At 45.7% G+C, this 19151-nt stretch overlaps 2 protein-coding genes across 3 annotated transcripts; both read right to left on the bottom strand.

Annotated features, from left to right (window-relative positions):
• Nucleotides 1-9434: 9434 nt before the first annotated feature.
• On the bottom strand, nucleotides 9435-12981 carry LOC133922819 (sialyltransferase-like protein 4). Its single transcript, XM_062368315.1, has 12 exons — nucleotides 12807-12981; nucleotides 12621-12694; nucleotides 12171-12260; nucleotides 11851-11928; nucleotides 11471-11571; nucleotides 11185-11377; nucleotides 11010-11100; nucleotides 10869-10933; nucleotides 10623-10777; nucleotides 10457-10538; nucleotides 10219-10328; nucleotides 9435-10037 (listed from the first exon to the last, which is right to left on the bottom strand). The coding sequence occupies exons 1-12, from the start codon at nucleotides 12889-12891 to the stop codon at nucleotides 9842-9844; spliced, it is 1320 nt and encodes a 439-aa protein (XP_062224299.1). The 5' UTR covers nucleotides 12892-12981; the 3' UTR covers nucleotides 9435-9841.
• Nucleotides 12982-14074: 1093 nt separating this feature from the next.
• Nucleotides 14075-18049, bottom strand: LOC133922820 (probable serine/threonine-protein kinase PIX13). 2 transcript variants are annotated; one of them, XM_062368317.1, is made up of 6 exons: nucleotides 17840-18049; nucleotides 16996-17420; nucleotides 16196-16331; nucleotides 15778-15914; nucleotides 15575-15698; nucleotides 14075-14830 (listed from the first exon to the last, which is right to left on the bottom strand). In XM_062368317.1, exons 1-6 carry the CDS (start codon nucleotides 17904-17906, stop codon nucleotides 14379-14381), a joined length of 1341 nt encoding a protein of 446 aa, XP_062224301.1. In that variant the 5' UTR covers nucleotides 17907-18049; the 3' UTR covers nucleotides 14075-14378. The 2 variants fall into 2 exon arrangements, with proteins under 2 accessions (XP_062224301.1, XP_062224302.1); XM_062368318.1 differs by having other exon boundaries at nucleotides 16996-17372; nucleotides 17840-18046.
• Nucleotides 18050-19151: the final 1102 nt, after the last annotated feature.

Consider the following 19151-nt stretch of genomic DNA (forward strand, 5'->3'; position numbering starts at 1 on the left):
AGATAAAAAATCTTCTTTTGGTACCTTCAAAAAGGGGTCCTCCTAACAAAAGATAATATGTTCAAGGGACAGTGGTAAGGTAGTCAGAAGTGTTGCTTTTGTTATAAGAATAAGATGATTAAGTATCTCTTTTTTGATTATCGCTTTGCACGGTTTACTATCCAAATGGCTTCCAATCTTTACCCTCCTAGGAGCGTTCTAAATATATTTGGCAATTGGCTTAGAGAGATTAGTAAATATTGGAAAGATAAAATTATGGTAGCAACGACAGTGTTTTGTTGATCATTGTGGTAATGTAGAAATAATATGTTTTTTTAACAAAAGTAAAATTAACTCTCCTTTGCAGGTTAACTTTACTTGTACGCGATGGCTCTGCACACGGACTGTGTTGCAGTGAGAGGAGCACCGACATATGGTGGAAGCGGCATGTTCTTTTATGATCCAGGCGATCAAGGATATCTTTAACCGGTTTGCTTACTGTCTCCCTCTTTTTTGTTTCAATACTTCTGTTTCGTTGTATGACTATGTGCTTTTGAGCTATGCAAAAATAGAAAATAAACTCTTATATGTTTTATGTCATCTTGATGTAACACTAAGAGTCAATAAAATTTTCTTTATCGAAAAAAGAGTATATGCCATAAAAGTTTCCCAGCAGAACATCAGACAGGGTGGGAAATATAGCACGATCTACTTATTTTATTATAATCGCCCCTCGTTGTTTAACATTCATATCATGGCAATACAATAAACTCAATTTTCCATGAGACATTATTATTCATTGGCATTCAAAACGAACCACCAGATCTCAAGTGTGCTTGTTCTTGTATCGGCTCCAGTTCTTGAAGCAATCATGAACACAAACTGGAGCAGCATCAGCATCAGTTGGCCCTAACACATAAAAAAAAAACCAGTTTGTGAGGGAAAATTCAGCACAAAATGATCAGTGTGAGGTTGTCATGAGGTCTCTCTGACGCTGTAAGCACCTCTTACCTTCACCGGTCTCCGCTGCTCCGCAGACGGAGGTGAGGCAGATCTTGGAGCAGTCACCGGCACCAATGGTGGCGGCGGGCACCTTGCTGGAGACGATGGTACAGTACTCCACGCACTCCATTGTGCAAAGCCACCCAGGATGGCTTTCCTTGCAGCCTGGGTAGCATCGCCCGTAGCAGCCACAAAACTCTGAGAGCCCGTTTACCTGCTGCTGACCTGACAGAAAGATGAGCATGCAGCAGAGAGCAGCAGCAGCTGCCACTCTCTTCCCCTCCATTGTTCTCTACTTCTTCCTGCAGTAGAAGAGCCAGAGAATGTTCAGAAGGGGTCGCTTGTTTTGTCCAGCATGCATGGTTGTTATGCAAAAGAATGCAGATGAAATCAAGAGCATGGGCAGTTTTCAGTAACGAGATGCTTACCGGCAACTGTTTCTTCAGAAACTTAGACTCGAGGTGTTCTATCTACCGATCAGTTTGTGTTGTGCCATGACATTCAGATCATGTCGTCCCTTGTATATAGCCCTAGAGTGAAGGGCTGGAGAGCCTTCTTGCCATACATTGTCGCAGAAGCTTTCCAAAAATCGCTATGCACCCTGAAACGCTATGCTCACTTTCACATGAAGAATAATCACTTGCTTCTGTTTCTACATAGAAATGGAGGAGTACCACACAAGCATGCCAGCTTCAGGGCAAGTTCAACTTGTCGAACAAAAGAACTATCAACTTTATTGTAGCAATTGTGCGACAGCATATAGCAAATCTTACTCTGTTCAGGGAAGAATATTTTGACAGATGCAAACAACACGCGGATTTCTGAAAGTTAGTATGGACGACATCAGCTTTTTTTTTTTTGGGGGGGGGTTAATGCAGCTGCTGCTTAAGCATGAGAATATGTGGCTATTCATAACCAAGCAGGGAACCTTCCCAATCAAAACGATTCCGATTGCTGATCTAGGAAAAGCTTGCCCGACAGTGGTTCAACACATTGTCAGAAGCATGCAGTTTGTTGGAAATGTATATTGGTTGGCCATGTCAAGTGAAGAGATACCAAAACTTTTCTCTTTGTTGTTGTTGTTTGTTCTTAACAATCCATGAAAAGGTTTGGAGGATCGGACAGGCGTTGGCTGCAAATTGCAACACTCCGATTTGATTAATTTCAAATGTGCAACTATGCTTAGTTAACCTGTTGCTCGATCAAAAGCACAAGTCCAAATTAACCAGCAATCTGTTTAATAATCTTTGAATACCTATCTATCTTGTTAATCTCTGCTCCGCTAAACATAACAAAGGAAATTGTGATAAAGATCTTCTAGAATAATTATTCAGAAGCTTTCTTGTTCCTTGCACAATGGTATCGATTGTGCGGCAGCATGCATAGAATCTCACTATGTTGAGAAAAGAATGTTGTGATAGATACATCTGGTGATCTGAACAATATGCGGATGGACATATCATAAGATCACAAGACAAGGCGAAGGTTCCATGCCCGTCCGCGTGAGCTCGAGAGCGCGCGGTGCCATCTAGCTAGTCTGTCGATCTGTCCTGGACATATCAGGCGTCGTGGACATCGTAGACGCTAACATGGACATCGTCAATGGTTCCGAGGTCACTTTTTTCGGTCATTTTAGCTAATTTTTCTGCACGTTAATCCAAACAGCAGCAGTACAAATCTTGGCAACGATAGATAGCACGGCTAGCAAAACAGTAAACTTGCAGGCCTGGGGGAGTACCCCACCTGGATCCCCTCCGATGAATACAACTACCTCACCATCGCTTCACCACCTGCAGAGCGGGGTTGTGGCCATCGACTCTCGGGCATCTGCCATTGAGGTTGTTGCCCCTACCCCCACTCCCACGCTGATGCGACACATTATTCCCTGGTCTGATGCCTTTTCCGCGGGGGAGAGCGAACTTTGGTGGGTGCTCCTGGCGTACCCAGATCGTGCACGGCATAGCTTCCTGGTGCTCCATCTTTCCAACATTCTTTTGGGCGCCCTGAGAATCCCGGCGGAGGATTTCAACATCAAGTCCTTCTGCCACGACAACTTCCTACTCGTTTGCAGATCCCAACCCGTGTGTGACGCCATTCTCACCGCCAACGACAAGCAGCCGTTGGCTGCAGACATCCTTTGGTTCTTTCGGCCATGGACTAGGTTGGCCTACGTGTGCGCTGGGGTGCTGGCTTACCGGCTGATCATCACCTTGAGTGGGGTTCCACAGCACACATGGTCAATATCCACCTCTCAGCAGTTCCTCGGTGACCACTGTTGGGTCGAGCGGATAGAGGATTCAGCGAATGCGGTGGATCAGGCGGACCTCATCGTTCTACGGCTCGCTGCTTGGTGCGACCAGCTGCAAAACATTCCTAGCGACGTTATCATGGAAGTAACAGAGCCGATCAACGTTGTTCTTTATGATGACCCTAACATGCAGCAGCTCTTCGGTAATCTTGCGCCTATATCATGGAGAAAAGGTCTCTGTGCTACAACGTCTCCATGTGCCTCGTCTCACTGGCAGAGTTTTGCATGCCTTCGTCCTCCAGCAGCAACGGCTCTGTTCCCTCTGACGGGGGAAGACGAATCCGAAGGCCGGCCGGCTAGTGGCCTGAGACGTTTTGGCCTGCCAGCGGGGAGGCAGCTGACGAACCTACCTTTGCCAGGATCGGCGGCCGAGGCCACCTCACCGGGACGTGGCCATTCCCGCGGCATTCGCTGGGCGGACGATGTTCTCCCTCCATCAAGCTCGGTGCATATCACCTTTCGGCACGGCTCTGACAAAGCTGCTAGACCCGTGGTTGTCTCCTTCTCTGCCCGTGACCTCAGCCCGCCTAGGGACTTTGACCCTATGGTGGAGGAGTCTCCCCTGAGGACGACCGGGGTCCGCGCTCAGGTTCTACCAGTGCACGCTTGACATGTTTCGCCGGTCTACTCGAGGCGTCGTAGGATTCCTAAGACCTGTGAGCGTTTTGGGCAGGCTGGGGTTGCTAACGCTGCCACTGACGCTAGAGCTTCTACTCTCATCACGGTGGAGGACCAACCCACCGCTTGTTCGTCCCTAGAAGCCCTTGGGCTCCGGCCCGCCTTACAATTTGCAGGGTTCACGGCTCAGGAACCGTGCTTGTTGTCGGACTTCTAGTAGGAGCCCGCAGAGCCGCCCTCTCCATGGCATGATGGTCCATGCCTCCCTTGCGACCACAACCTCGGCTTCGGATGATAGGATGGCCTCCTCAGGGGGCTCCTCGGCGCTCTCCTTCATTCACGGGCTCACCAAGGAAATCCTTGCTTCCCTCGTGACGCCCCCAAACAGGTTGCCTCACGTGCCTGTTTCGAATTAACCAGGACCCCAGGAGGAGTGTCCACCTGGCCACTCAGTGCAGGCTTTCTTTCGTGCACCCATCCAAGCGGGGAGAGGTCCTGCTAATGCGCCGTCTTGGTCTCATCAATGATGGGGAGACCATCACACCGTAGGTTCATCAGGCCTACGTTAGTATCTTCGAACAACTGTTGTCCGAGCAGCACATCCTAGCTATCCGGGAGCTTTTCCCCGGCCAGGGCTTTGTGTCAGGAGTTTCTTCACCCCCTCCTGATGCTTGAGCGATGCCCGCTACTGTTTGTTGTATCTTTGAATGGAAAACTTTAACATTCTTAGTTCGAATGTCCACGGCCTCAACGGTGGGGCCCACCAACATGTCGTTAGAACTATGGTCGCATACCATAACACGTCGGTTGTGTGTTTGTTGGAGACGAAGCTGGAGAACATCACCCCTTACCTAGTTAATGAAATTTGTGGCCCTGTCATTTCTGGGTACTCATTCTCGCCTGCTGCCAACACTCAGGGTTGTGTGCTTGTCGCGTGTCAACATCCATTATCCTTAACCATTGTCCAAGTAGACCAGTTTTCCGTTTCCGTCTGCATCTCATCCTAGGCAGCTGGCAATTTCTTCTTAATCTGTCTACGAGCCTAATGACGATGGCAGTCGTGACACTTTTCTTGTTGAGCTCGCTAGTATCCATTCACTGCTTCCTGAACTGTAGTTGGTCATCGGATATTTCAACATGATCGCCTCATCACTAACATTAATAGGCGTTCTATTGCACAGTTTCGTTGATTCATCGGCGACCAGGAACTTCAGGACTTACACCTTTTGGGGTGACGTTACACCTGTTCTAACGAGCAGAATTCTTCCACCTTGGTGAGACTCGACCGTGCCTTGGTGTCCTCAGAATGGGACGCCACTTTTCCTGAATGCTTGTTGCAAGCATTATCTTCGGATTGCTCGGATCACTGCCCACTGCTTTTATCTACTTCGGTTCACACTCATAGAAGGCGTCGTTTCATTTTGAGGCCTTCTGGGTCAGAATGCCAAGCTTCCTTCAAGCGATACAAAAAGGATGGGTGTTGAAGGCCGATGAGTTGTCCAAGCCCCCCCCCCTATGCGGTTGCATTTCTTGCTCACGCGCATGGCCAAAGAGCTCTAACACTGGAGTAGCTCGACCATTGGGAACATCAAGGAGCAGTTGCTTATCGCTTGGGAGGTCATCTCTTGCCTAGAGACCATTTAGGAATGCCGGATTCTCTCGCTGGCCGAGTCTGAGCTACATGACAATCTCAAAATGCTTTGCTTAGTCTTGGCATCCCTCGAACGCACAATTGTGAGGAATCGGTCTCAAATAGCCTGGTTGTGGGATGGAGATGGCGGTACCAGACTCTTCCACTCTTTTGGCAAGTTCCGAGCACACAAAAACTTGATCACTTCTCTATTCACAGCAACCGGCACAATCACCTCTCACTCGGCCATGGAGGATGCGTTGTTCAACCATTTTAACTCCATCCTTGGGACTGCTCATACCAGGGACTTCACCATCAACTTGAAGGGGCTTGGCATTTTCCCTCTCAACCTGAGCTCATTGGACACGTCGTTTAGTGAGGAGGAAATTCTTGCGGCCATTAAGAGCATGCCTCTAAATAAGTCCCTAGGGCCTAATGGGTTCATGGTTGAATTTTATCGTGCTACCTGGCCGGTCATTAAGAATGATGTCACAGTGGCCATCAGCGCCTTCGCCATCAGCATCCGTAGGGGCCTCAACATGCTTAACAATGTGTTGATCACTATGCTGCCGAAGAAAGAGGAGACCACCACCGCAACAGACCTTCGACCCATCAGTCTCATTCATAGTGTTGACAAGCTGATCACCAAGTCCATGGCCCTACGGCTTGCCCCTCGGCTCAACTCGTTTATCTCCTCCAGTCAGAGCGCTTTCATCCCCGGTCGTTGTATCCATGACAACTTCAAGCTCGTGCACTCCACCGCAAGGTTGCTCAAAAATACCAAACAATCGAAGATCTTGCTAAATCTTGACATCTCCAAGGCCTTCGACTCCGTCAACTGGGCCTTCCTGCTGGACGTGTTGAGGGCGTGGGGTTTTAGCCCTAGGTCGTGCAGTTGAGTGGAGCCCATCTTATGTTCTTTGACGACCCGAATTCTCCTTAACTCCATCCCCGGGCCTATGCTTGCCCATGCCAGAGGCTTGCGGCAAGGCGACTCCCTCTCTACTTTCTTGTTCATGATTGTCATGGACATCCTTACTCATCTTCTGACTCTGGCCAGCGAGGCGGCTGTCCTGGACCCTACGGGGCACGACTCTATTACTCATCGTTGCTCCTTCTACACGGATGACGCGGTTGTGTTCTTATCGCCAACTCAACAAGACATCCAAGCGCATCTTGCCATCCTTAACTTCTATGGAGCGGTCTCAGGCCTTAGAACTAACCTGGGAAAGTGCATTTCCGCCCCAATCTTCTATGGTAATGATGACATCAACACTGTTATTAAGGAACTTCCTTGCGGATTATCATCTTTCCCAATTCAATACCTTGGAGTCCCTCTAACTATCGGCCGTCTCCGCAAATGCCACTTGCAACCGTTGTTGGACAGGATTGCCGCCAAGTTGCCCTCTTGGCAAGCCAAGCTAATCTCTAAATCGGGGTGTGCAACATTGGTGCGGTCTTCCATCTCGTCGACCCCTTTGCACACACTCATTTCCATAGTAGTGTCCCCATGGATTATAAAGGAAATCGACAAGATAAGGAAGGTCTTCTTGTGGGCGGGTGACAAAACAACATCGGGTGGTCGTTGCTCACTCTCCTAGCCCAAGGTTTACCGATCTCTATTGTACAGTGGCCTTGGCATTCAGGACCTACAATTAGCAGGTCTAACTCTTTGGTTGAGGTAGCTCTGGTGGTAGCAGTGCGAGCCTTCCAAACTGTGGGCCAACCTTCCATTGCATCATGAGAAAGACGTGCTCGCTCTGTTCCAAACGTCAACTAGATGGGAGGTGGGCTATGGAAATTCCATTCTCTCTTGGTCGGACAATTGGATCTATGGTGGTTCAATCAAAGCCACCATGCCTAATCTTTTCAATTGTGTCGCTCCTTCAACCTCAAAGAAAAGAACTCTAAGGAATGCTCTGCAGGACCGAAAATGGGTCAAGGACATTACATGCCCTTTGTCTATTTCGGCGATTCTACAATACCTGTAGATTTGGTGTCAATTGGAATCAGTTGCCGTGAGTAACGTCGAGGACCGGGCGATTTGGAAATGGTTGAACTCTGGACAATTCTCATCTAAATCAGCTTATTAGATCATGTTTATGGGTTCCATACTTTTTGAGGGTGCTTCTGTGTTGTGGAAGACTTTGGCCCCTACCAAGGTCATGTTTTTCGGTTGGCTAGGCCTTCATGGCCGGCTTTGGACAGCGGCAAGGCGACGGCGGCATGGACTCCAACCTGATAATTCTTGCGTGCATTGCTCCTAGCTACCAGAGACTACTAACCATCTCCTTCTTCATTGCACTTTGGCTAGGGAGATTTGGTGACGGATCTTGGGGATCCATGCTCCAACATCAGTGACCTCTCTCTGTACTTGGTGGTTGGACTTGCATAGCCGCATTGACAGCGAACTTCGCAGAGGGTTGGACTCGCTAATTCTGCTCACTTGCTGGACGATTTGGTTATCACGAAACGACATCACGTTCAACAACCACCACATTTCGCCAGACTCCTTGGTGGCCCTCATCAAGGACGACATCGACTGATGGTGCAAGGCCAGGGGAAGAAGTTAGTGATAACCACAGAGCAGCTGTGTCGTGTCGGCTCGATCATCTGAATTAGGGAGAGCTTTAGTGCACCTAGTTGTTCAAGCTCGTGTAATCTTTTTGTTATCATCTACGCCCTCTGGCCAGTTTTATGACCCCTTTTTAGGTCATCGTGTAAACTATTTATATCCTTCCTACTTAATACAAATATACGCATCTCTCCCGCATATTCGAGAAAAAATATTCAGAGAACTGCGACAATGGTGGCTAGGGGCTGGGATATATGAAAGACAACCGATGATCGTATTAGCAGTTCATAGAAGACAGTCCACAACCGCACCATGGTTCAGACTTCGGACTCACTAATTAAATAGATAGGAATAAATTTTCAGTCGACGAGCTGCAACATATGCCCTGGAGATCGTCTTCAACCTCCCACTAATTTTTCTCTGCGCTCTCTCTGTAATTCAAGGTCTCCGACAGCGACCCTGCCATCAAAGCCGCGTCGATTGCCCCTCCTCGCTAACAACTCGTTTTTGCTCTCCCCGCCCCGGCACTAACCCACCGGAGGTCCTCTGCCTCCCGCAGCCGACGATGTGTCCACCGTCTCGCTGCCCCGCCCACAACCCACCTCTTCCGCCTAACCAACCTGCCTCTCCCAGAGCTTCTTCAAACCCTATAATCCATGGAATCTTCCCAAACCCGAATGCTGAAAACCCCTCTTTCCTAGCTCCAACTGGAGGTGAATGTTGTATGAAATCTCACACGATTTCAGACATCTGAAGATTAGGAAGCATAATAAATTATTAAGGGAGGAGGGGACAATAAATTATGAATAAACTAATTTGGCGACAAAAGGGTTGACAAAAACAAATATGCTGCTACGGTCCTCCTTGATGAAAAATATGAAGGGATGGTCAGTGATGAAAAATATGAAGGGATGGTCAGTGATGAAGGCGAGGCGTCGACGTAGAATGCGCCTTCCTCAATGCAGTCTGGGAAGAAGGGGTTGCACCAGTGGCCGTCGAAGTAATTAAACCGAGTTGCCGAGGACGAGCGCCGTGGAGGCATCGACGCCTCAAAGGGTGTCCTTGATGAGGCCACAGGTATCCCTGAAGTTCGCCGATCACACCTCGGCCTTAAACACGGCGGCGAAGGCGGGCTTGATGTGTCGACCCAGACGCCCGTGGCACACCGGACTTGTTTCCCATGTGTGCTTTCTCTTCCCTGTGTTGGGGCAAGAAGGGACAGGATCAATCTCCTACCACTTCTCCACTCCCTCATCTGTCGCCGGGAATGGTAACGCCCACCCGAACATGTACCCATCCGACAAACAAGTTCCAGAATGCAATGCCAGTTAAAATCAATCAATTGTTCACGCCCACTGCAAAACATATTCCAGACATGACAGATCTCTTCTAGTTACAGTGGAGACAAGCTCAACATTAGGCAGGCACGGTGTCGCCCTTATCTGTTCATTCCGTTATACACACAGACATGATCTAAAAACTTTTAAACAAGTTGCAAACCCTTGTGATCACAAATACACCAAAACTGCATCTCAGACATCCGCTCTGTAAAAGACGCTCCAAGTTCATTCAAAACTGTCGTACAAGTCAATCGATACCAAAACAACCCGTGAAGCGGCAGATTCGTGTGGGATTGCTGCTCAGAGATACCTTGAGTTCTGATGTGCTTTGTCCAGCCTCATCGTCGTCGTCTTCTAGGATATGTATTGGAATTTGAACAGCTGTGGTCCTATCTATCGTTGATCATGCATAGGTACCCGCCCCCGGCATTTCGCTCCAGAGGATACCTGGTGGCACCTTTCATGTACTCAAGGTGCTTCATGGTAGCATCTCCAAGACCAGATCGGTTTGGTGCCTTTCCTTTCTCGCGCTTCTTTATCATGGTGCAAGTGCCCAAAGGGCCATCGCTTCCAGCCCCAGGTCTCCTACAGTGAAATTTGCAAGTATGAATTTTCAAATCATACAGGTAACAATCATAATCACAGTGTATATGTTTGCTTGTACAACACCGAAATTCAAGCAGATAAAGAAAATTAAGGTTCTTGTTGACTATTCTGATAAATGGAAGAAAGCAGCTCTCTAAAGAAAGAAATTACCAAAACTTACTTCAACAATTTTTCGGAAGCAACTCTAGCAGCTTCGATGGTATCCTTGGTAGGTAGCCACTTCACTACCCTGCCAGGATCACCTCGCATCGGTGAGTGGATTTTTACAAGCTGCACATGATTTTTTTTTTTTTACATCGATAAGTTATCTCTTCATCTGATAAATAATGGATCATACTTGTAATACTCAATGGATGTAATGCAGCTTTTTTTAGGATCAGAGGAAGTGAGAAACTCACACCAAGGCATTCCATCATTTGATAATATGCTCTACCATATAGTGGAGTGTGTCCCTTTCTGGACTCTGAAAAGTACCTTGTCCTGAAACATCATAACATCAACTGTAAGAAAAACTACGGATCAACATACTTTACAGTTTAGTATGTAATATGTTTACTCACTAACCATTCCTTGTAACCTGGGTCTACTGTAAAGCCATACATGTCAACGCTGTCACAGATGGAGAGAGCGAATTCAAGAGCTTTAAGCCCAGTTCCTTTAGCAGATGAACCAAATGATGTGCCTAGCATGAGGTATACTGGATTGGTTATTGGAAGTTCCTACATGGCAAGAGTTCCAGCAGCCAGTTAAGAAAACATAGAACATGTACTCAAGGTGAACTAGTTTCTAAAAACATAACATCTAAGTTACCCGAATCATTTGGTTCATGATGTCATGTATTGTCGTCTTAACGATTAGTACCTCCTTTTTTGTTTCTGCAACCATAAAAATTAGCACGCCTTCACATTGGTATCTCACTGATTGAGCAGATTTGGTAGATGGCAGACTTACCATCTAACTCAACAACTTTATCTAGTGCCTTTGCAGATCCTCTATTCAGAAGGCGAAATGTACTCTTTGTACCAACATATTCAGTGTAATTCTGCAATATGGACAGAAGGAGTTGGGGCATACCCAAGTGCAGGGAAGAAAAAGATGACAAGCTAACACATGTATCTTAACAAACCTGGATGGGTGCACCATTTTCTCTAATGACAACATCATAAGAATCAATTTCATCCCCAAATTTAGTTTTAAGAAGATCACCGGAGTTTCCTACGACAGCACACCTACTAAATTGGCGAGGCACATATGGTGATGTCTCAGGTAGAACTAATGAGAGCTTCTCCATGCAAAGAGTTCTGTTCTGGCACTTATTCCTGCAAACTCAAAACTATTTATGCTTAGTAATATATTGGTAGAGTGAATCATAATTAAGTCTAGGTGAAGCGTCAAGACATATATCTACCCACAGAAGGATTCCTTTGTTGATCCGGCGCCATGCATACTCCTCCCAGCCATTTGGCATAGCATCAATGTACTCCTTTGTGAGTACAGTTGTACTATTTCGAACCTAGGGAAAAAACAACTGAGTAACTGAGTGACCATATCAAGAGCTAATCGTGTAATTCTGACAAACTTCGGAACAACATCATAGTTTCCGTTATGATGTTTATGAATCCAGATGGGGTAGTTGAAAGTGAGGAGCCTACAGCTTGGTGGACATTGCTAGTGTTGTCTTGCGCTCATCATATGATTATTTGAATTGTCACCATTTGATATTGGGATTCTTGGGTCATGGGTCCATTAAATCACAAAGACTTATCAAAAGAAAATAAGAAAGCATGCCCACCTGCTCCCATGAGGCCACAGCTTCGCACAGATTGAACTCAAATGACAAACCTTCAGTCTCTCCAGTTTTTGGATCTTTCTGCAAATATCAGCCCATAAGAACGAAGAAAATGATCATAAACATCAGGCAAGCAAGCCTGATTAGAGAGGACACCAATATAGTACTATATTTGCTGGTTGTACATGTAGTCAAGTTTCAAAAACATAAGATGCTAGGTATGTGCAGAACCAAATGTATTTTGTAAACTGCTTCTTACAACTGAAATGGGGAAGACTTGCATCAAGCAAGAATTTCGCCTGACACAACAACCAAGCACTTACCCACTTAGAAACTGTGTCACTAGGGTATTGTATCACAACCCGACAGTAGTCCTCTCCACCCACCGCTTTCAGTCCTAGCCCATTTGCATCCTGCAATTTTTTAACCAAGTAAGATTTATCTTAACTAAGGCATTAAAGATATTTAAAAGATCCTCAAGTTGCTAACACTACAAATGTATGCAACAATCGCCACTCTAATATAAATATGGATAATCCCCAAACATTTGTATTCATCCCAAGACAAAAACTTCACTCTCACTATGCTTTCTCATACACTAAACACTAAGAATTATGAGGCAATTGCCCTGCCAATCTACCAAAGCTCGTAATTTGAAGAAGTTAGTGACCCCAGAGGTCGCAATGCGGCATCAGATGAGCAGGAATATAAGATACCTAAATCCTAATTGGTTGACAGAAATTAACAGACGAGGCAGATCAGCGGGACCGTACCACGCACTTGCTGAAGCGGCCCTGTAGCGCGGAGAGCGCCGCCAAGTCCGCCTCCGAAACCCCAGCGCCGCCATCTGCACGCACGTCTCCAACCCGCGTCAGGATCTCCCACGCCACACGCAACCAGAACAAGAAAAGAATAACAGCCTCGGGGGGGGGGGGGGGGGGCGGTGGTGGGTGCATTACGTGAGGAGAGGCCGGAGAGGTAGATGAGGATGGCAGTCACGCCGGAGAAGATGGCGGCGGCGAGCGCGAGGGGAAGCACCCGCATGGCCGGAGCAACCCTAGTGACCGTGGCTGTGCCTCTCGCCGGAGCAGGAGGGGAGGGCTCGCCTCGCTTTGCTATTTCCGAGGACCGCGAGGGGGCACTTGCATAATTGCATGCTTAGTGAGGAGGCTCACCATGCCAATAAAGTTAATGGGCTGGGCTCCTTCTGCCTTGAGTGGGCCTTCGTGGTCTGGGCTGGGCCGAATAATCACACAGCCCAGCCCAGATCTCATCTAGGTGCTGTTTGGATTGGAACACGGGATTCTCTCATGTTGTAATGAAAATATAAATATTAAATATAATAACATCAAATATTAACTTAATATATAGAGATGTAGATACGATACGGAGTACCGTCGAACGAATAAATGTCGTAGTTTGATATAAAAAAAAAGGAGATGATGTGATTATCCGCTAATATCTCTCTTAATTATTTATTTATTTTTATTAGTAAAATGAGTCATATGTTTGTAGCCGTTAACCAGACGGTAATGTTAAAGGACGATGGTGGATAAAAAAAGTGAGTGAATTATACGAATTTTATGGGGTTTATTAGATGAAAGGAGAGCGGGCAAAGGTGAGACACGAGAACCACTCGTATTTTATATAATAGAGATTTGGTAATAAACGATTTAATTGCTGCTGGATTTGAGAAAAATCCCCGTGTGTTTTATGTAGCAGCCTCTTCTTGTGTTTTGAGATATCGTGCACGTAGTGTTACAGCGAGGTAAAAGTGACCAGAGGGGTTCAGTAGTCAGCCAATTGGTCATTTCCTCTGAATTCCGATGATGGCTGGATGAATTGGTTGGCAGGTAGGAGACAGGAGCGTGGAGCATGGTCCCTTGCCGCTTTGACGTCAAAATGGGCGGCCGACTGGAACAGGCCAAACAGAGTTGTTCACACAGCATGCATCCCTTGGTCAATACGTTCATAGATTCCTTCCACAGGATCCGGGTGTTCGACACTTCAAATGTTTTATTACATCTCTCGTTCTTTTTTTTTTATAATTTTTTTGCAAATGACTTGCGAGTCGTCGTTTCAGTTAAGGAGAGACTGGTATTTTCTTTCTTCCATAATTTATTATTATTTTTTGAATGAGAGCACTTCCATAATTTATTATCCTTGTGAGTTCGTAGAGTAAGATACTGGAACTCAGCAGAAATCATCATCATCCATGCAAATACAATTATCTGCTCCAACAGATCGATCAGGGAGCGTCACATTCATTCGTGCTCATGCACTCACGATCCAGCTCATAGACCAACAGCATTCAACACGGTGCAAAAAGCTATTTTTGCAAGACATTTTGAAGAATTATTCCTTCCTTCTATTACTATCGGTTACAACTTACAGCCATTCCTCTTTGTTGCTAGTTTTACACTCATCATGATCAGCAGCAACAACATCAGCACACATCACACACTGAAGAACACCAGGCAAAAAAATTAGGCCATGTACAGGAAGACTCGTCATCAGCTTCACCGCCGGGATCAACGCGGCTTGGTGGCATGGCCGTTGGCCCTCGACCCACGGCGCGGTTCGCTGCGCGGTGACGACCGCTGGTGCGCCGTGCTGCGACCGTTGTGCTGGCAGTCCCGTGCCGAACCACTCCCTCTTGCCTCCCTTGCCCGGCTCTTCATCGACTCGATCTTCTCAAGCGTCTCGACGACTTCTTTCATCGATGGCCTGCTCCTGGGCTCGCCTGCCAGGCAATTCAGCGTCAGCTGCGCCGCCTGGAAGGCTTGTTTGGAATTGTACTGGCCCTCAAACCGCTGGTCCATGAGACGGGCAAGCTTTCTCCGGTCAGCCAAGAAGGGCTTTGCCCAGTCGGCAAGGCTGAGTTGTCCATTTGGACGGTTGGTATCCAGCGCTCGCTGACCGGACAGCATCTCCAGCATCACGACTCCAAAACCGTAAACATCACTCTTGACATATAAATGACCTGGACATGGTTTAGAGCATCTAGTCAGCACAACCATCAACACAGCTAAGAAAGTAACTGTAAGTAGCAACTTGTAATAGATTCTGCATTCAGATGGGAAGAACTAGCAGTAAATATAACGGCGATGAATGGGGAAATCGATTGCACATTATTATCATCTTTTTGTGGAAAGTGACAACACAGGGATGCATGATTTCCTATGACAGATTATCCACTTGAGAGCAGCAAATGCTAAAACTGATTATCATCCATATCGGATCCAAGATGAAGGCCCATAGTCACAAGCATGCTTTCCTGGACTAGCTATTGCCCCACTACTCGAGTAATTCAATGAGCAGAAATCGCTTCCTTTAAGCAATATGCTTTTTGCTGTCCGACTTCTCTTTCTACATCCATGGCCCAATATTTGTATTTTCTGGTAGCCAATATTCTATACTTGTGAGCAAACCAAATATATAGAGAAGATGCACCCAAAATGTGACTGAGAATGACCTGGGAGACTAAGACAGATCTGAAGACCCAAAATGACATGGATGATAAGCATATCTCATATAAATCTAATCTCAAAAGGTCTGCAGACTGAGAATACTGTATCCTTTGTGGGATACAACCAAACCTATACCACGTACTTATGTTTCCCTTTTAATATGTACAGTGACTAGCACATGGAGTGTTGACAATTCATTGCAAGGAAGTAGCATCAGATCACAAATATCTGCTAGTGGGAAGCATATGCACACATACCAGTAGCTACATACTCCGGAGCTGCATATCCATATGTGCCCATCACCCTAGTTGTGATATGCGAGTTGCTACCGGTTGGTCCAAGCTTAGCAAGGCCAAAGTCGGAGAGCTTTGCATTGTAGTTCTGCCAAAAAACGCCATCAGTATTTGACTTCAATAAGGAATTAAGATATCACAGGTACATTGAATAGCATTGAACTTACTGCATCCAAAAGGATGTTGGAAGCTTTGAAGTCACGGTAGATAATTTGCTTTTCTGATGCATGCAAGAATGCAAGTCCTCGAGCTGCACCAATGGCTATCTTCAGCCTGAGTTCCCATGATAGCGGAGCACATCCTCCTAAAACAAAATGCAATCGGCTCCAATATCAGTATTTTGCAGTCAAGCAGTTGCCCCCAAGAGATTCTAATATCATGCATTTATATGTATGCAGTTTTAGAATTTGACCATTAGAAACCTATGCCACCACATGTCTCCTAACATTCCTACTACAGAAGTACTGCAGAGGCTAAGAAATGTAGCATGCTTAAGTAATTAACCAACTTGTTCGGTAAAATATGTAAGAAACTTCATCCAGGACATTTCTAGGGTAATACAAATGATCAGCAGTAAGAACTCACTCCTGAAAAGATGGTTTTCCAAGCTCCCTTTGGCCATGAATTCATAAACGAGAAGAAGTTCCTTGTCCTCCCAGCAGTAGCCCAAGAGTTTGACTAGGTTTGGATGCGAGAGTCTTCCTAGGAAGTTTATTTCTGACTGCAGGTAGACATTGAGAAATGTCCATTAGAAATAATAGTTAATGTTGGTGAGCTCTGGCATTTTCAGAAAAGACACGATTTCAGCAACGTGCCACATATCCTTGCAAATTGTGACCACAATCGACTCAATCATCTTAGACAGATTGTTCTTGCTTTGCAAAACATTAACTAGCATTGTAATAAACATGTGGCTAGTTGTATTATTCTAATCAGCAGCTGAACAGTCTAGTACCATAGCACTTCCAACAGTATGCTTCTGGTCAGCATTGGACCATTGAAACTACCAAGATAACGCAGACCAATTAAACAATAATCCTACAAATGTATAAAACTGACAGCCAGCTCATCAGAAGTTAAACAAAGCGTAAAGAACCATAATCATGAAATGACCAGGAGAATCTTCCGAATTGCTGTGTGTGTTTTAAAATCTGTACATTAGTGCTGTATCGCCAGAAATTGAACTGTATCCTTAGCTAACAATACAATATTAAGCTCATATGAATTCTTCTGCTTGCACTGGTCCTAAGTACCATCATCAAGAGCAAGCAAAACTACGTCAAACCCCCAGATTGTCAAGATGCCAACGCTAATGCTCATCGATTTGGCATCCTACAATCCAATATTATTCAACAAAAGAAAAAGGAAACAGGACCAGATTTTACCTGCCATTCCTCATACCCCTGCAAGCTCTCCGAGTTGAGCTTCTTGACCGCAACAACCATGCCAGTGCCGCTCTTCGCCGGGTTCATCGTCTTCTCATCCACCCACCCTTTGTACACCCTCCCAAAACCCCCTTCACCAAGGACACTGTCCGGCCTGAAGTTCTTGGTGGCCGCCCTGAGCTCGATGAATGTGAAAGTCCGGAGGTTTGGCGCCTCCAGGATCTGGCCCTCGGGATACTTGTTCCCCTCGTCGAATCCGCCGCTCGTGCTGCAGCTGCCGGTTGACGCCATGAAGCTGCTGTCCACAGAGGAGAGCTTCCCCGTGGTGCTGTTGCTGGTGGTTATGCTGCCGCTTGTCTTGGGGGTCATTGTTGTACCTGTTACACGATTATCCAAACATTCCTGAGAGTGATTAGGGAAGACATCTGTGAAGAACATGGAAAGTTCAGTAAAAAGTTAGTCTTTTTCTTCCCTTTCTAGGATAATAATTGGAATATGAAGTATTAGTTTGATTATAAATTCCATTTGCCATGCTAATTCAAAGAACCAAGAAATCTTCAACTAGGAGAACAACTTCTTGAATTTTTTTTACTAACTCTGTACAAAACCTTGAGCTAGGGGAACTGCAAATTGGAACTTCTAAAAATTACTAACAAAAAAATCCTTCTGCTGAGAAAAACACGGTGGATTTGTTAGAGCAAAGGCCAATATTTTATCAGAATCCAATAAAAATTCTTCGCCTACGATAGGTCCAACTCGCAGGATCCAGCGATTGAAACGATCACATGAAAAAATACAAGGGAAAAAAAAGAAGGAAAAGGAGGTTCTTGAAACAGGCTCTCACCTGGGCTAGGTGGCCTGTAATCCACCGCCACATGAGCCTTCCCGGAGCCACCGCAGATGTTCCCCATCTCTCGTTCTCTCTCTCTCTCTCTCTCTCTCTCTACAGGGGGAGGAGGAAGAGGAGGCGTAGGAGGGGAATGGAGAAGTCAAGGCGGGGATATAAGTACGAGGGAGGACTGAAGCGAGTGCAGAGAGGACCGGGCCGGGAGCTCGCCAAAGTCTCCGGTTTCTGCATGTGGCCTACCTCCCTTTGCCTTCCCTTAAAAATGCAAACTTCGTGTACTTTCCATGGATTGGTTAGTAATCTTCCTCCAGCTTCAGATATGCATGTAAAAGCATGCCTAACAAAAAGGGTAAAATATACTAATTTGGATACCTTAACTGTTTTCCCCTTTTGGACAATACATGTGGAACGAACTTAATGCCAATTTTGCTTGTGTTTAGCAGTAGAAGTACACTTTCAACATTGAATTGAGTATTGTGTCATACACATGAATTTCATACAGATTTTGAGGGGAGCTATAGTTCAGTAAAACTTCTACATAAACCTTATGGTTCCAACGGGTCCGAAGTAGAAATATTAAGATGAGCTACCATTCATAAGCCAGCAGCAAGCATTGCAAAAGGAAACATCGTCTCGGGAATCTGATCTATATTGTCGATGAACAGCGACACCCAAATTTGTGTTTGCAGACACTAATTATAGGAGGAAAAAAAACAATAGTTTGACTTGGGATTTGTTGGGATGTGGCTAGACTTGGTCCACGAGGCAATGGATTGTTTGACCAGTCACTCTAACTAGGGCCTCCTTTTCCCAAATAGTTAATGGTTTTTTATTTTGAAAGTCCTTTTCCCCTTATTATAAAAGCAAAAGGAGAATGGCAGAGACTATAGGGGATCGATAGTCATGAGATCTTCAGAAGTTAACAATAGAAACACTGAAACTGATGCTAGAATGTGTCAAAGTACTGTGTGTGTTTTTATGATTTCTCTGAAGTGTCAAAGTGAAATTCTGTGTTTTCGTTGGTGAATGAGTATAGACAAATCGAAAACCATGCTTACAACATTCTAGAAAAACGATGTTGTTATAGGCTTCTGCTTTCAATATTTGACTTACTTACGTCTCCTGTTGCAGCATCTTCCATCACAGGTTGAGGCAAATGTTGGGAGTAAGTTGAGATAGAATCCTTTTAAAAATTGTAATAGATTCAACACGAAGCTAGACTGAGAAAATTTTCCCAAAAAAATAGTTAAAAGAGGACATCATCATTCATTTTGGTAATTAATTCTGTTATCCTCTCAGGTATTGGTAT

This window comes from Phragmites australis, chromosome 6, assembly GCF_958298935.1.
Source record: "Phragmites australis chromosome 6, lpPhrAust1.1, whole genome shotgun sequence".
NCBI lineage: Eukaryota > Viridiplantae > Streptophyta > Magnoliopsida > Poales > Poaceae > Phragmites > Phragmites australis.

Bases quoted from the DNA above. Each gene is read 5' to 3' on its own strand.
- LOC133922819 (XM_062368315.1), bottom strand. From the start codon at position 12,891: ATGCGGGTGCTTCCCCTCGCGCTCGCCGCCGCCATCTTCTCCGGCGTG. The intron at 12,261-12,620 runs GTACGGTCCCGC...AAAAAATTGCAG, and splicing joins GCCGCTTCAGCAAGTGCGTG to GATGCAAATGGGCTAGGACT. The intron at 10,329-10,456 runs GTGAGTTTCTCA...AATCATGTGCAG, and splicing joins AAATGATGGAATGCCTTGGT to CTTGTAAAAATCCACTCACC.
- LOC133922820 (XM_062368317.1), bottom strand. From the start codon at position 17,906: ATGGGGAACATCTGCGGTGGCTCCGGGAAGGCTCATGTGGCGGTGGAT. The intron at 17,421-17,839 runs GTGAGAGCCTGT...TGTTCTTCACAG, and splicing joins TTACAGGCCACCTAGCCCAG to ATGTCTTCCCTAATCACTCT. The intron at 15,699-15,777 runs GTAAGTTCAATG...GTTTTTTGGCAG, and splicing joins CCAACATCCTTTTGGATGCA to AACTACAATGCAAAGCTCTC.